Source organism: Chanodichthys erythropterus, chromosome 11 (assembly GCF_024489055.1).
Source record: "Chanodichthys erythropterus isolate Z2021 chromosome 11, ASM2448905v1, whole genome shotgun sequence".
NCBI lineage: Eukaryota > Metazoa > Chordata > Actinopteri > Cypriniformes > Xenocyprididae > Chanodichthys > Chanodichthys erythropterus.
In genome coordinates this window covers 12397867-12416483 of record NC_090231.1, presented here as the reverse complement: position 1 = coordinate 12416483, position 18617 = coordinate 12397867, and the positions used below count along the sequence as shown (strand labels likewise).

At 39.2% G+C, this 18617-nt stretch overlaps 1 protein-coding gene across 2 annotated transcripts in view; it reads right to left on the bottom strand.

Moving 5' to 3' along the window:
• Nucleotides 1–18617, bottom strand: part of si:ch73-335l21.1 (insulin receptor substrate 1-B) — a 61356-nt gene that overhangs the window by 31605 nt on the left and 11134 nt on the right. The window contains exons 1-2 of one of the 2 annotated variants that reach the window (XM_067401728.1): nucleotides 18122–18240; nucleotides 3543–6926 (exon numbers count right to left, since the gene is read on the bottom strand). In XM_067401728.1, the coding sequence (XP_067257829.1) occupies nucleotides 3543–6717 (3175 nt within the window). In that variant the 5' untranslated portion in view covers nucleotides 6718–6926; nucleotides 18122–18240. Of the gene's footprint in view, nucleotides 1–3542; nucleotides 6927–18121; nucleotides 18241–18617 lie in introns of those variants that run through there. The other variant, XM_067401727.1, reaches the window with a different exon arrangement.

The window sequence follows — 18617 nt, the reverse complement described above, 5'->3', positions numbered from 1 at the left end:
GGCAGCTTGATATAAGCTCCAAACCACTGATTAGAAACAAAAGATTTGTAAAGCTTCAAAGCTTCATGAAGCAGTGTTTTGAAATCGCCCATATTGTTGAATAAAGTCGTTATTTAGTTTTTTTGGCGCACAAAAAGTATTCTCGTCGCTTTATAACATTAAGGTTAAACCAGTGTAGTCACATGAACTGTTTTAAATATGTCATTAGTACCTTTCTGGGCATTTAAAAGTGTTAATTGTCTTGCTGTCAATGGAGGCCTCACTGAGCCATCGGATTTTATCAAAAATATCTTAATTTGTGTTCCGAAGATGAACAAACGTCTTATACATACATACATATATACATATATACATATATAGCTGTCGATTTTACTTGTACTAAACCCAGAATATCCCTTTAAATATTTTGGCATCTCAGCCAGATGTGGTTGGGTGTGCATTGCAAAGCATGAATTAAGTCCCAGAGTAGCATTTATAAGTATACAGTACATAGGTTTAAGGAACGAGGAACGACATTCTCTGAATAAATGGTGTCTTGTGCGACACCATAAATGCATATGTGTGCGAAAAAATAAACTATGATCCAGTTAAGCAAAAACCCCATGAGTAGTAAAAAAAAAAAAGCCATTATTACCCAGTTAAGCAACTATATCACTGTAGAGGACCGTTACAAAACTGCTAAAGTTTCCATGTGTGTACTAGGTGGTTATAGGTTTTTGTGTGTGGAATTTGGAGATTTGAAAACTACCTTAGCTTCACTTCACCCGTAACTCTCCATTTAGGTAAATATTATCTTGTGGTTATGATTTGGATGAATGATCTCTCTTACTCTCTCTTGTTAACACACTGGCACAGTAGAGGAATTCACCTCCTACGGTGCCAGTAGCTGCGCTTGTCTAAATCCACTGCTCTCTACAGAACACTCAGATACACGTGGCACTACCACACAGCAAGAACTAAGTCCTGCCAGAGCTTCAAACAGTCTCAGCGTGTGAATGGGTATGAAGGTGTGTGTCTGAGAGACATTGAGAAGCATATATTAAGAGGCTGCCGTGCTGATAGGAGGATATTTCCCTTTCGTGCACATACAAGAAAAAAGCCTCTTTATATACCATTCTAAGTAAGAGACATTTTATTTCTCAGGCATTCTGGTGCCATTCCGTTCAACCTCAACTTTCTCTCCCAACACTTTCCTTTCATTTTCTTCTAGTATCGCAACCTCTAATTCTTCCCATTCTCTATTTTCTTTCCCTCGACTGCTAGTGGGAGTTTGGATGTGGCCAGTGAGACCCAATCTGGAGTTCAGCCAAGGAAACTGCTTTCATTGTTGTTCTCTCAAAGGTACTGAAAACCCAAACAAATGAACCCTAAAATGTTCATACGATTTCCTCAACTCCCACAACTTGAAAACCCATCTGACTCTCTTTCTCTTGTTTGTCTCTCACTTTCTTTCCCCTCTTCCCATCTTTTCTCCATCTGCCATTCACACACTGTCTGTCTGTCTCACGCTTTCTCTGTTTCACTCCCTCTTGTGCCATCTCTTTCTCACCCTTGTACCATCTCTCCCTCTTCCTTTCATTTGCTTTAATCCTTCCTCAAATTTAGGGGGGGGGGGGGGACTTCCCATTCCACATTCTCTCCCAAAAATCTATTTTTGTCTGTGCTCTCTTACTCTACTCGGACAGAAACGTTTTATTTAAAAAAAAGGGGGAAAAAAAGGAGAGAAAAAAAAAAAACGAAGGGAGCGATGAGTTCAAGCCTACTGGAGCTGAAACACACACGCAAGGGCACAGACACACACACACATAAAGAGCAGCCAGGGAGAAAAGCCACAAACAAAAGGATCATTTATTACATGCAGAAAAGGGGGGCTTGCGGTTGTGACCACGTTGGACCAGCACAACGTTGGCCCCTTCTCAACATTCACAGCCAGCACGCCGCATTCCCACCAGCGCCGATGCCATGCTGTCCACTAACTGCAAAACACTCACTTACCCACTCGCTGCTGCAAAAAAGAGTCAGTATCATTCTCTCTTCTCTCTCTAGTTTTTAATCCAACTCTATACTCAGTGGTAATCTTAACATTTGATTTAAGATCAGGCTGCAAACTGGGGCCATCAACAATTTAGCAAAAAAACTACAAAAGCGAAACTTAGATCAGAGATTTCTTTAAAGAAACAACCACTGCAAGTTTTCTATTATTCCACAAGAGTCACTGTTTTCTTGCATAACATAAACTAAACAGGAGATTCAGACATATGTGGTTTTCTTGCTCTGTTGATATTTGTACAAAAAGACAATTGATGCAAACATCCCATCACTGAATGGCAACCCGAATCCAGCCACAAACCCATACGTGCATTTAAAAACACGCAGAGAGAACTCAAAGAGACAGTAACGCAAACAGAATGAAAAGACTGTATTTAGCCATTTACCCTGTCATTGTAACCCTTCTGTAAACATAACTATCTAGGACACTTTAATGTTTTAGCTCAAAGATAAACACTGGAAATTTCTAAAATACATTTAAAATGGTAAATCAAATTTAGGATCCCAGGGAATGACAGAGGCGGCAGACAAAAGCAATGGTTATGAGATTTGCGAAAGGGAACTTTCCATTGCTCTCTGATCAGTATTGTTAACATTGTAATGCCTAGCAGACAGGTGGCTCCTGTATATAGAGGCACCAGGTGGGTATGAATAAAGAACAAAAGTGAACCATGGCCTCATAAAGTTTTGTTATGGAACAGGCTGTACTATGTTTCCAGTGTATCATCAGAGCCTGTTATTGACTAAAGTGGAACTAAAGATGAGATAAATACAACCACATGTTGTAAAGAAATCAGACATGATTAGGTCATCAGGTGAGTTAATTGGGTGTTAATATAATGCTAATATAATGCTGAATGTACAAGTTTGCATACCCCATGCAGAATATGCAAGAATTTTTTCATTTATTAAAAATAAGAGATTGTAAAAAGAACATTTTATTTATTACGGCCCTCAGTGCATTCTCATTTCGCATAATTGATATTTATATTCCACAAGGCAAAATAACTGAATTTTTACAATTTATCCTTTTAAATGGTACATTTTATGCATTTGGAAGATGCTTTTATCAGCAACTTACAGTGCATCCAAGGTATACATCATATAAGTTCAGCTTTTGCAATGATCTCTGACTGTTTGTACTGTTTTGTGAAAAGACCACATTTTATTAAAAACCAAGTAAAGTGTTAAATTTTGAACAGGATTATTGGTGTAAAATGTTATTTTGTCTTGTGGGAAATATCCTATAAAATATCTAGCTTCTGAAGAGCAGTACTAAATAAAAAATAAAATCTGTTATCTCTTATATTGGTCTAAATTCTGCAAGAGATTTATAAACCAAGCAGACAAAGGAACATGCAAACGTATGCACTCAATTGTATAATTAATCTGTTCAGTTTGGTGAACATATGAATTAACCTTATACTGTATGTGAGATTTAAGATTTAATACTTTTCAGACTAAACTCATTTTGAGATTAGAGCTGATCTTACCTGTACCATCTTTGCTGCTGCTGCTGCTGCTACCTTGGTGTGTCCGTAGCTCCTCTGATTTGTAAAAGTCAATGCTAGCGTACATGTTGAGGTTTGAAGCACTCCCGCTTGAACCTCCAGCTCCTACGGAGCTCCCTGCTGCTCCTCCACCCAGCACAGAGGAAAAGATACGGGCAGCAGGTGTGTGAACAGCTGCTTGCCCTTCTGTGGCAGCGTGGGTGCTTTCCTTGTTAGCCAGGTCCAAGTCTATGTAATTGAGGCCCTGTTCCATGGATGATGTCTGTGAAACTGATAGACTGGGTAGTCCAGGGTTGAGATATTGAGACGAGATGTCTGCTGAACCACTGTTCCCCCAAAGCATACCCTCAAAACCAAGCCGACGGCCCATAACTTGAGCATGATCAGGGAATGTAGAGGAAGAGGATGTTGCAGAGCAAGGTAGAAGTGAGGAAGGAGCTTGGAACGTTTCAGAGCAATGGCGTCGACGACCCTGTGGATCTGCTCGGATTACTTTAGCCCCATGATCTGGGTTTGGGACTTTGGCAAGTGGAAAGTCTAGTCCCAGTCCCAAACCCAGGGCTGGAACTGCTGACTCAGGCTGGTCGGGCAAAGAGGCTTTTGGTGATGTAGAACTTAACGTGCTGACTGAGTTAATGCTAAAGGCCATCTTTGTGTAGTCACCACAGGCTGTGGGCAGGTCTCCTGGCTGTGGTACTGACACCTGCCTGCTTTTTCTTTGTCCCATCTCACTCTCTGCATCATCCTCATTTAGAACCGATGATATGTGCTCATCGTGAGCTTTAGGTGCTGCTGCAGGCATGACAGGAGGGGTAGGGAATGGGGGAAACCCAAGTGGTGTGAGAGAGATAGGCGAGGGGGATGGTGAGACACCTAGCACCATATTGACATACTCAGAAGCAGTTGATGGAGAGATGGGGGTGGAGGAGCTATGTGAGAATGGCATAAAACCAGCAACACAAGAGGTAGGCCTGGGTAAGTGGCAGTGGGCACTGGGTGGAAGAGAAGCATCTTGCCGAAATCCTCTGGTTCCATTACCTCCTGCCTTTTGGTTCCTCTCACCCTTAAACTCAATGCTGACATACTCCCCAGGGCTCTTAGGCTCGGGAGGAATGGATGTCTCACGGACTCTGGGTAGAGTGTTGGCTTTAGAGACATCCACAAACAGGCTAAGAGGTCGGCCCCTCTGACCAGGATGCCCTTGCTTTACCCTTCCAGATCCTTGTCTTTGCTGCAAGGATCTTTGCTCAACATCCTTTGCAGTAGCACCTGCTGCTCTTCCTGTCACTTTGATGGCCTTTTCTTCACTTTCACCCAGGCTCTCGCTGCTAGCAGAACTGGAGGAGTATGAGGACGATGAAAGGGACAGATGTCGGCCCACAAGGGGATCCTGTTGCTTGGACTTGCTATTACTAAGCCCCCTACCTCCACCCAGACCTCTACCACCATTAACCAACTGCTTCCCTCTTCCTGGTTCTTCCTCAAAGTGTGGTGAAGTATTATGTTTATATGAGCGGGGTAGAGAATAATAAGAATATACCATCTTGGGTGGAGGCTGCTGAGGATGCTGGTCAGATGGAGTGTGGGGCTCAGGTGGTGGTGGGGTACTGTTGGCAGAGCGGGCACTTATTGGTGACATATTCATGTAGTCACTGCCAGTTCGGCTGTCGGCACTGCTACTGCCAACCCAGGCAGTAGGGACCCCTCGTTGGTCTGGTGAACAGCTACTATTGGGAGACATCATCATGTAGCCATCTGTACCAGAAGGTGGTGGACGGATCTGCCGTGGGGGTGAAATGCTGTTATTGGGGGTCATGGCCATGTAGTCATCTGCAGATTTTGAGTCTGGATCTGAAACTTTTACTGAGAGGGAGTGAGAAAGAGATACTGGGGGAGCTGTAACTCCTGGTAACATGGACATGTAGCCATTATCTACCGCTCCATTAACTCTTCCAATGACAGCAGGGACACTCGTTTCACTGCTACCAGAATCACCTTTAACCTCTGCAGCTACCTCCAAATATCCTGTTTCACTTGCTGTTGCTCCAGAATCCTGCCTTGATTCAAAGGATTCTCGGCCGCTGGTGTGAGTCATAATTGCATAGTCATCCTCTTCAGCAGCTTCTTCCCCATTTCGACGGAGTGGTGCAAGTCTCTCTAAGGCCATGGGTGGGAGGGAGGCCCGCTTGCTCATTAGTCTTCGCTCCGCTTCACATTCTCTGCTAGACGAGCGCCTCAGAACCCTCTTGGTCTGTGGTAATGCATTTTGGCTTGACTGAGTTTTGGATGCTCCTCTCTGATTCATAAGGATGTAGTTGGATGCTTCATGCCCAAGAGAATGCCCACCTGAGCTACCTGCAGACCCTGCCTGCATTGTTGGGGTTAGCAGAGAGTGCTCACCAGGGCTGGAGCCGTATTCATCTGAGGACCCGTAGTCACTAAGAGAACCAGAGACAGAGGGCTGTCGGAGAGGTATTCGACTGTAAACGCTACCATTACCACTCCCGACACTGCTGTTTGTCCCAGTTCCAATTGCACAAAACTCAGATCCATGTCCTGACCCTGAAGGCAGGCTTGGTGCAGCTGAAGGGGCTGGGGTTGAGGTGGATCTCATTAGGGCATGCTGTGCCTTGACTGGGGTTGGAGCACGAACAGATGTTGATCTCAGTATAGGGGTACTGGAACATGACCCATTGGTCGTGGGACTTGAGCATGATGCAATCCCTCCAGTTGTTACACCACCTCCATCATCAAGTTTTCCACCATCACTGGATGTTCGAGTTCGGGGGAAGCTGTGGCGAGAAGTTGGAGAAGTGCTATTACATACTCCAGTTGTCCCTGGTGGTTCCGTCCGTGGACGTCTTGTGAATCCAACCTGGCTGGGTGGAGGATTGGGGTGATGTCGTCGAGATGGAACACTAATGGGATTTGATGCAGTGGTGCCACCTCCAGCTCCAGCAGCAGCCGACTGTGATTTGCTACGTTGGCGAAACTCCTCACTTAGGGCCTTCATGGCTTCCAGCAGAGTCTCATGCATATTCTGTGCTACCACAGAATCTTCTACTTGCATCCAAAACTCTCCAGGGCCAGTTACTGCAGAACGACCCACCTCCACAAAGAAGAAGTTTTCAGAATGACCACAACGCCTCACATTCATCAGCTGGAGCACGATAGCAGCTGCATCAGAGTTCAGCTTGACAAAGTTGACTGTCTTTTCAGTCAAACAGAGCCGGTAGATGCCAACCAGGTTCTTGGCTTGGCCAAGACCTTTAGGCCAAACTTTTACTTGCCAGACCTCCTTGAAGGCAGGACCAGGGGATGGTACTCCATAGTCTCCCCCATTAGCACTGTCACAGATTGCTTTACCTGCAGAGAGAGAGAAAACAAAACATGTCAGTATAACTATAAACAATCAGGTAAATGTAACAATCCACCATATAAACTGAAAGTAAGCACAACTTAATATATAGTTTAAATAAACAAAAAAAGTAATGTATGACCTATATAAAATACTTTTATATAATCAATTCTAGAATGTCTGAATAAGCAGAAAGCTTCATTTTTTAAAGACCCCTTGTGGTGAAAATCAAGTTTTTAATGTTGTTTATATGTCTATGTGGTGTTTTTAATATGCTTTAAGACAAACCATGTGCAAATTCATAAGTCAGCATCATTGCTGAGTATTTTATGTTTAAAACTTCAATAAACCAAAAACCCTGTGGTTTGAAATCGTGGGTGTTTGTGATGTCACAGACTATCACAACAACGTGCCGGCAGGCTTTAGCATATCATTAACTAAGACTGCTCTGAAGCATATCATTAACTAAGACTGCTCTGAAGAAAGTCTCGAGAGAAGCCAGGTTATCCCGGTAAATTCTCTGTTGATATGAAAAATTGTGTAGATTTATCAATATAGCGAGTCTATTACAATGTTATGATGAACTATAAGCCTTTCTCCACTGATGTTCTGAGTTGTTCAAAGCGTTTGTAAGGATACTGATTGCTAGAAGGCAGCTGTCTGACTCGCGAATGGGAACATGGTTTGTGTAACATTAGCAACACAATATTAGCTATTTGATAACGTAGTCAAGCAAAAGGCTATCTATATTAATTCATATTAATTAATGACAGAACTGTTGCAAGGGCTGTGCCAAGTGTACGAGCGCATAGGGGCTAGCGCCAAAGTAAAGTGACAGATGACTTGAAGTAAAGCCAATAACGTTCATATTTTTGTCCTTCGAAATACTTTAATACTATAAAACATAGCTAAAACAATATTGCTCTGAGAGTGTGCGTGTGACCGTGATTCGTGTGTATATGTCAGTCAGTGTGGAATCGCACGCCAAGTTCTGAGAGAGCTATTCAGTCCATTATAAATTCTGATTTTGGCCGCCTCTGGAATGGATCAAACCATAGATATTAGAATAGTAAATAAGCTGGAAATCCGTGCTTATTCAAGGATTTGCATTTATTTCATGTAGCCACAACACAAACAACAAATTCCCTCGTCATCGTCACTGCAGTAACAGTAGACTCTCTGAGCTGCCATAAGCGAGTGGAGGCAGGGCTAATTTGCATATTCATTGATCCGTGTATATTAAATGAGGCAAGGCTGTAGAGTTACATTCAAGCTATTTTAAGGCATGAAGAATTTTTTTCACTTGATTTTTTTTTTTAAATATGTCATTTTGGTGATCAAAGATGAGTTTTAAGGGATAAAATAATTGACTACAGGGGAACTTTAAAACTAGATGTGGTTAGACAAAGTGCAAACAAGGATGACAAAAGGTCACTGATAAAGACTAAAGTCAATGGGCCATTACTAATACAACTGCAAATGAACACTTGATGCTCATATGAGATGCACTGTGTGTCAACAGCCAACAGTCGATATTGCAGTGTATACAATGTGTCCCAAGAAGTAAAAAGATTGACAATTTGTGGCCAACAAAATCATAAAAGAATTATGCAATTAAAACAATTATGCTGCAAAAGAAGCCTTTTAAAATAACTAACCAAACGCAACTGTCACACCACACTTGCAAAAAGTGTCAGCATTAGTCAATGTAAATTAACATATTGTAGTCTATATCGACAGTGTCAGAGCAGTGGCATAGTGGTTAGCATCAAATCCAACATGAAACATTTCCTGATTCTCTTCTGGGCAAGTCAGAGACAGGGCCAATCTATTGTGATGTACGGTCATAAAGATATAAGATAAGGAAACATTCTATCATATATCATACAAAACTTTGATGGTTTTCAACAGAGATACAGTCACTGGTTAAACCTTTTTGAGAACAATGTGGTAGGCAGTGGCAAACTTTTTCCAAGTCCCACTGATTTTCTTTAGAAAAACCTTGACATTGAGGCCATTAGCTCGGTTACTTCTCGATTTTCCCTGCTGAGAAAGCATGCCATCTTCAATTTATCAACTATCAATTTATCAACTGCAGGCTATGTTCATATTCAATTTCCAACAAGTCCTTAGTTTTTCTCTGAAAGGTAAGGCCTGAAACACCTGGTTAATAACAGAAAGTTACAGAGTGCAAATCAGTTGACAGATTGAGGAGTTCACCGTTAGTAAATGTTCTTTCTCTCACTCTCTATTAGTACAAGTGCTGGCAAAGTCCTACAACCAACAGCTCTGAGAAAACACACAAGATGTTCATAATCCTGTAGGAACTCGCTCTTTAAGTCTGTTTCAAATTTGAAGACTTTTTTTAATCTGCTGCAGCTTGCCCCCCAAAACCTGCTTGTCAAAATCATTACTCTCCAGTGTTTGCATAATATTTGCTTGTCACAAGTTTGAATAATTTTACAAACTGTATCAACACCCCACTATGATCTGGAAATAGTGGATCTCTCGTTACTATACTATGCAAAATACTCTTTTGCATAGAGTTTGAGATACTAAGTCAGTATGTTAGTGTCCCTGCAAAGAAGAGCAGGTTAGAAAGTGATTCAAAGTGAGTATTCAAACGCTACTTAACTGCTTGTACATATTGTTTGGATACACAGCTCTAGTACACACACAAGAACACGTCATTGTACCCAGTCTCTTGCTGTGAATCTGAGAATCACAATGCTTCCAACAGAAATAAGACAATTACAACCATATGCACAAAAAGCACACAGAGCATGCATAAGAAAGATCACCCTCCTCTTCAGTCTGACTGAACATATCCGTTACCGTTTCCAGAATATTTCTGTTGTGGTCACAAATTGCGTGTATTCTTTCTTCCGTTCTTTCACTTAAATGGAAGAATAAGCAGCTTCATTCAGAGGTCGTTTGCCCCACTTTATGTGTGTGATTTCTATGTGATGTGGGGGGCCCAGAATGCTTGTGTGATGTTGGTAGCCTGCATTAGATGAGTCATAGACAAAGCCACACATGACTTTTTAATGACTATTCATACAAAGGATCTCTCTCGCTGCCTGTTCTACTCTCCTGAACACTGCTTTTAAACATACACATCTAGTCTACATTTTAAAACAAAAGAAAATAAGAGAAATTAAGAGGCTTAAAGTAACAAATAACCAGATGTTTTGGATGGTTGCTAAACCATTACTAGTGGGTTTCTATTGTCAGTTATGATATAAATACTAGATATTTAATGCCTCCTTCAGTGCACTTTTTTCATGACATAAGACAATAAAGCAAGGTCTGAGAAAGCCACCCCTATTACTTTGAAAGACTCCTTTAACAGCATGCTCGGTGTTCATAATCAGCACTTGCTTCAAATTTTACATGAGCACACACCACTTGAGGCTGGCTGTAGTCCCTGTACCTTTGATCTTTAGAACATAACGTGCCGTCCTGATTGAATCCCTCCATTTGATACTGCGATAAATAAATCACATCTGAGTATGGTCAACATTTTAACAGCAACTTTGAGCAACTGTGCATCCTGTGCCAGAATAGGTGGGAATGCACGCATCATTGTAGGCAGCAACTGGCTGCTGATCTCATGAGAAGAGAATTTCACAGTACATCTACAATTACGAGGGCCTTGCTAAACACTAGCGTGACATCTCCAAAAAACAGGGCAGCAGGGTCATACATAAATCAGCATTTTACTAAAGCTTTCATAAGACTGCGAAAGACTTTTCTGTAAAGAAAAGCACAGTTGGGTCAAGATGTGCTTATGAGGAGACCAAAAAAGCTATTACTTTCAGTGAATTTATATATCAGTTAAAGCTGATCTTAAACGTTAAAATGGTTCCTCCAAACTCAGCTAAGAGACAACTTTAAGTCATTTGTAGGTTGCTCTGTGTATTCAAAATTTATCTCAACTAATGGTGTGAATATTATGAAATATTATTACAATTTAAAATGATCTGCTTTCAATTTGAATTTAAAATGTAATTTATTCTTGTGATGGCAAAGCTGAATTTTCAGCTTTGAATTTTCAATCCTTCAGAAATCATTCTAATATGTTGATTTGGTGCTCAATAACTATTTCTCATTATTGTTAATGATGAAAACAGTTATGCAGGATTCTTTGATGGACAGAAATGAGTATAAGCATTTATTTGATCAAATTAAAAAATTAATTCATCCTTGCTTTAAACACTTTAATCAGATTACTTTTAAGTAACTAACAAAGTAACATTACTTTTAAATTACTTTTTCAAATAAAATTACTTTTTCAAATAAGTAACACAAGTTCCTATGTTTTCTCATGTATTGACTGCATGGCACCTTTCCTGTCCCCATGTTCAGAGAAATCAAGAGTGTGTGCTGTTTAAACATGATGGTTATTGCAGTTGTAGATGAAATGTGAACATGTATTTACTCATCATACTTGCATAAAAACAGTATTCAGTATCCAGTATTCATTAAAATGAATACAAACAGTAAAATGCAAACTCCGAATATTACGCAAAAACCTGCAATAATTAAATGTTAAAGGTGCCATCGAATGAAAAATTGAATTTACCTCGGCATAGATGAATAACAAGAGTTCAGTACGTGGAAATGACATACAGCGAGTCTCAAAGTCCATTGTTTCCTCCTTCTTATGTAAATCTCATTTGTTTAAAAGACCTCCGAAAAACATGCGAATCTCAACATAACACCGACTGTATTTGCATATGCCAGCTCATGTTCAAGGCATTACACAAGGGCAAAACATCTGGATCTGCACAGCTGAATCATCAGACTAGGTAAGCAAGCAAGAACAATAGCGAAAAATGGCAGATGGAGCGATAATAACTGACATGATCCATGATATCATGATATTTTTAGTGATATTTGTAAATTGTCTTTCTAAATGTTTCGTTAGCATGTTGCTAATGTACTGTTAAATGTGGTTAAAGTTACCATCGTTTCTTACTGTATTCACGGAGACCAGAGCCGTCGCTATTTTCATTATTAAACACTTGCAGGCTGTATAATTCATAAACACAACTTCATTCTTTATAAATCTCTCCAACAGTGTGTAATGTTAGCTTTAGCCCGTTAGCCATGGAGCACAGCCTCAAACTCATTCAGAATCAAATGTAATACATCCAAATAAATACTATACTCACAGGAATTGATGCATGCATGCAGCATGAATGACGAACACTTTGTAAAGATGCATTTTGAGGGTTATATTAGCAGTGTGAACTTTGTTTATGCTGGTTAAGGCACTTGAGAGCTCGGGACGGGGGAACGTGAGGTTTAAAGGGGCCGCGCACTGAATAGGTGCATATATAATTATGGCTCAAAATAGGCAGTTAAATCAATTAATAAAAAATCTATGGGGTATTTTGAGCTGAAACTTCAGAGACGTTCAGGGGACACCTTAGACTTATATTATCTTGTAAAAACTATACAAATATACTTAATGTATTTAATCTCACTTTATTAACCAATGTCTTTGCTGCTGACCTTCAACCATATAAATAAGCAAAAATGACTTTAGAATACCATCACGTGTTTTTTTTTTTTAATTGCTCAAGTAAGAGTTGTGTTTTATTCTACAGTGTTGCCAAGTCAGCGGGTTTTCCGCAGAAACTTTTACTTTTACACTGTTGCTGCGCATTGTTTTTCATGTCCGCGGATTGAAGCAACCCCAAATAACATGATATTTAGCCCCTGAAATGCGAATTTTACCAGGTGAACCCTGCTAAAAACGTGGATTTCCCCCCGGAATGTGATTTTTTTACCGTGTGAATTTGCATTTCCTTCAGCCTGAAGATTATGTGTTTTTTTCTTTTGTTATTGAAAACAAACAAGCAAACCCACCCCAGATGAGAAAAAGAAACACAAAAGTAATATGCATTACTTTCCATAAACAAGTAACTAAGTCATGCAATCAGTTACTTTTAAGAAACTAATATTGTAATGGAATTACTTTTAAAAGTAACTTTCTCCAACACTGCACATACTGCACTTTCAACCACAGACACAGATTCATTACACTCACAAAGAAACACTGTTATCACCTATATTTATTGGCAGTGTAAGATCTTTTCTTGCGCAGGCCGAATAGATAATGACACACAATGATAATTGTTTAGCACACAAGAAATTAGGTCACAAATAACAATGCGGTTAAGTCTGGCAAGGTTAATGCAGCTGTGGCAGTGTATGGCACAAAACAAACCAACAAAATGACCTTACATTTAGCTTCAGGCCAAATCCATCACTTATTAGTTAAAGTCTTGATTTATTTGGAACCATAAACCACATTTGATCCAATGTTGTGGCTCCATCTGAGCTTAAGTCTGCCCTCATCATACTCACTCAGTATTTTAGAGGACAGCATAGCCGCACTGGCGGTATGCGTGTTACCTTACACCAGCAGAGGGATGGGGTGGGGGTGGGTTTGGGGGATTTGAGGGGAACAGGAACTGTTACATAAGCGTTGTTTTGAAGCGTAGCTGCAGCACAAATCGCAGCTGTCTGTAAATAAATAAACACGTTTCCTTAAAATTCAAATAATGAACAAAACTAGGATCTATTTAAACACTATTTAAATGTTTTACAATGCAACGTAAGAATCTAAATTAACTGGTTTTATTCAAGCGATATTAAATAAATAATATATATAATATATTATTTATGACTGCATCTACATGAATACATTATGCTATGCAAATGAAAGTAATGTTGAGTTAGGAAGTGAGGTAACTGGATGCACTACTGTTTTATCTTGTAAAACTTATTTTTAACAGCTAATGGTTTAACTAGTATGACAGCCAGTAAAATGAACAATCACTTCCAGCACAGAGCTGTTAAACTGAGATCTGTGTGCATGTGAGCACATAAGGGTTTTAAAATAAGGCCTAATTGCTGTTTTTAGGACCAAAGTTCAGTCCTGATCTTTCTTTGTCCTGGTACTTTGAAAGATAAGCAGAATGAAAGTACAGAAACAGCTGTGTGTATGAGAGCCGCTCGCAGCCAAGTGTCCCTGTCTGTCTCAAGTCTCCCCCTACTGCCTTTTCCCTCAGCAAACACAAGTATTACTCACACATAAACTCTAGAAAATTTCAAGGTGACGTCTAAGTTAAAGGGTTAGTTCGCCCAAAATGAAAATTATGTCATTAATAACTCACCCTCATGTCGTTCCAAACCCGTAAGACCTCCGTTCATCTTCGGAACACAGTTTAAGATATTTTAGATTTAGTCTGAGAGCTTTCTGTCCCTCCATTGAAAATGTATGTACGGTATACTGTCCATGTCCAGAAAGGTAATAAAAACATCATCAAAGTAGTCCATGTGACATCAATGGGTTAGTTAAAAGTTTTTGAAGCATCGAAAATACATTTTGGTCCAAAAATAACAAAAACTACGACTTTATTCAGCATTGTATTCTCTTCCGGGTCTGGACATGGACACGACTCGGGTTCAGTGAACCGCAGCGCACTGCTGACGTAAGACGCTACTGACGTGTTATCTGGTGCGCCAGAGTTTCATTTACAGTCTGAGGGAGACGCACGCTGTATTCAAGCTATTTTTTTAAATGGTGCGTAAGTGTGCATGTCGCGGATGTTCTTATCGACAAAAACAACGATATAAGATGCTTCAAAAACTTCTAACTAACCCACTGATGTCACATGGACTACTTTGATGATGTTTTTATTACCTTTCTGGACATGGACAGTATACCGTACATACATTTTCAATGGAGGGACAGAAAGCTCTCGGACTAAATCTAAAATATATTAAACTGTGTTCCGAAGATGAACGGAGGTCTTATGGGTTTGAAATGACATGAGGGTGAGCCATTAATGACATAATTTTCATTTTTGGGTGAACTAACCCTTTAAGGTATTAATTTAGGTTACCATATAAAAACATCTAACTTAAACAAGCTTCGGTGTTCAAGCAGCTGTTGTGGTTTCAAGTTACTTCAATGTGTTCTTCTATGTGTAGACGACTCTTACTTGCAAGTTGACACAAATCAAAAAATGTTTTAGTATCTAGGGTGTGATGATAAGTATCGTCTGTCAACTCTTTTTCTCAGCACAATGTTCGTCCCAATATTACGCAACACTCACCAAAGGGAACACTAGTGACTTCATGCGAAACTGTTTAACATTTACAAAAGTGATAAATAGAGATAAAACATGGTGCAGGGACGGCGTCAAAACCCGGAAGACTAATTCACCACTGGTTCCCTCAAGATTTTCCTATGGGGTTTTATAATGGGGTTTTTCCCAATTAAAATAAAGCCTGTGGTAAATATAACTTGAGGATACTTTAACGTTTATCCAGTTACTTATTTGGAACATACGTTTTCAAAAATAAACATAACTGCTTCAAAAATTGCATTTTTGGTATGAGTGAGAGTAATTTACATTGTAAATAAACAAAACATCCAAGCATCATGTTATGTTTACTCATACATTGTAAAACCCCATTATAAAAACCCATAGGAAAATCTTGAGGGAACCAGGGGCGAATTAGTCCTCCGGGTTTTGACATCATCCCTGCACCACTCTATTCAAACTAACAATTAAGTACACATTTTGTTTACTAGTATTTGCAAGTCATGTATTAATCAAAATCATTCAGTTGCAAGGGCTTATGGGTATTTGCCCTCCCTCAAAGCAGAGCAGCAGATGCAATAATATCAAGTTCACATTGCTAAGCCATAATAGCTTTACAAGAGCATTTCAACTGCAGACATTCACAAATTGAACACAAATTCCACTAAACAGACAATGCTACGCAGTTGTTGCAACAAATGCATATATTTTCCACAAGTGACATCCAAATAGCAACTACACATAAAACATATAATGTAAATATTATTTTGAAATATTTACACAACATGAATGTCATATTTTAAATAAGGAAATAATTCTAACAAGCCATCATTTGCAATAATGGGGAGAGATTATTCTGCACCACACATCTTCCAAAGGACTGAGTGATCTTGCTCCAACGGAAAGCAAACAACTTCACAAACAACCTTTAAAGTGCTCCTATTATGTTTTTTTGAATATTACCTTTCATGCAGTGTGTACTACAGCTGTTTGTGAATGTAAGATGTCTGCAAAGTTTTAAAGATCAAGTGCACAATAAAGTTATTGTCTCCTAACAAAAAAGAATCGATTCTGAACTGCTGAAACGAGTCATCAGTAATTCCAGTCTCACTTCCTGTTCTACAAACCTACATAACAATGTGACAAATTTGCATATTGCCAGCCTATGGTCTTCATTGGCTGCCCACGAACAACGTCTACTTTGACCTTCAAACACTGTAGTTGTAGCTGAGGCCTGGAAGAGTTTGGTTCGTGTTGACATTATATAGAGAAGACGTTGTTTTCTGCACCAAATCCACTGTGAGGCACTTAAAAACGATGAAGACACATGCTGGAATTGATACGGAAAAACGCTATTGTTCGATAGCGAAGTTATTACTCTGTATAAAGCACTGAGGAAGCCACTGGGGCTGAAATTCAGATATGGTAGTGGGTATTCGATTTCCGACACACACTGTAAGCAGTAGACTAATCAGAACAGACTGGACCATCTGACCAAACCACCAGAGCAGGGTAAGCTCTTGGAAAGGAGGGGTTTAGAGATACTCAATCTTCAAACAAACCGTTTTCAGTGATGTGCAATGTATATTATGAGAAAATTAAAGTGTTTTTTGACATTGGATGCACATAAACCTACTCCAAAACAACATTAGGCACCTTTAAAAGCATATAATAGGGGCACTTTTAAATAGATTATCTAGTTTTTCCACATAGAATAAAGAAGTGTCCCCTACTTACAAACACTATCTTTCTAAGTTGCTTTCACACGTTTTCTGTTATCACTACAAACGCACAAAAACACACAAATGCTGGTATTGCCACTTTAACCCAGATGAACCCTTTGCTGGTCAGCATTATCATGAAGTTTCCAGATCTGTTTGTGGTTTTCAGTTTCAGTGCCATATGGAAGCATATTAGTGGTTCTCACTCTGCCAAACTAGAGCTGGAGTGATGAAAGATGTAACAAGCGAAAGGAAGAGTCTGCTCTCCACACCAGCAGCTGATGCTGCCCAATGAGCACACACGAGCACACACACACACAAACAAATTTCATTTACAAGCCAATTCAACTTCTAGCATATATCACTGTAAAATAATGTAGCAAAAGTGACATTACATAAAATAAAGTCAATTTTGAATAAGCAACTTAAAATAATAAACACTGTTAAGTGTTACAATGTCAAGTGTGGTGGTCAGGGTCCAACTAACACAACTTTGATCACTAATGGTGTACTTGAATAATGTGTTTTTGGTGAAGTATGGGGAATTATGATGACATAAATGTTTGGATTTTTAGATTAGATAGAAGTAACTCTATATAACCTTTTCAGATTTCTTAACAAACTTACACAAACTAAGAACATTCTATGTCACAATAAGTTTTGCAGGTATAACATATTTTTATAGGCCAAAACCTGGAAAGAGTTTGTGTTTTAGCACTTCTGGTTCCATCATCCTGAAGTCAATGTTTAAGAATCATACGCTTTCGTTAGTCACAGACCTTTTTTGTTGTTGTTGCAATGGAAAAATCCTGTTGGGTTTTTGTTGAGGGAACCAGGATGATGCTAACTTCCGGGTTGGCCTACAAAAATATGTCATCCCTGCACTACTCTATTATGTAATGTTAATGTTTATAGAACTCATGTTTGACCAGCATTAATTGTTGATGAATACTGAGTATACTGAAAAATGTCCTGAAAGTGGTTGCCTCAAGTTTTTGAGTTTTCTCAACTTAGATTTTATAGTGTATTTTTAATGAAAATGTCGTTATAATACACATGGGTGTCACTTTGATTACAATTAGATTAAAGTAGAATTTCACCTAATTAGCATTTCAAACAGAAAAAAAATGACTTTTCAAATAAGTTTTAAATACTCGCTACCTGTCAGATTTGACAAATAGTAGCCTTCAAACCGACTGCACTTCCGTTTACAGCCGCTAGTGGCGCAGACTTCACATCAGTTTTATGCCAGGATATTTTCTAAAGTGCTGAATGAGTGAGAAATAATCAAAAATATGATCTCCGAAATGAATACATCATGGGGAAACATCATCTAATAATTTTAAGACAGCGTACCTTATTCAACAGTCAATCCACAGGTGAGAAATTTGACGAGCTTGTGTAACCGTCGGTCTAACATCGTCTCATATCCGTCAGGCGCGCATAAAATAACATCAACCAATTAGTGTTTGTATTTACTATGTGTATAATTTAAAAACCTTTATTAAATAACTTCCAAACAAGCAACATTATTTGGTAGGGACCATAGACGACTTGTTCAGTCCGCACACATGTGCTTCCCCCCACGACCACGTGTTCCCCCTATTAAAGCTCCAGGAGAACAAATAAAAGAGGAACTAATATTACTAACACAATGGAAAAAGGTGAATGTAATGATGAAATAATTGAATATACAACATATGAATATTACAATAACGATTTTAAAAAAATCACATCTTGTTTTTCTTAAATTATGATAAAGGCTTCTATAATAATTGTTAGGATTGTTTTTCTTTTGATTCAGATGGCAAAAAAATCTGTAATTGTTATTGGCCAAAAAACTGTATGTGAT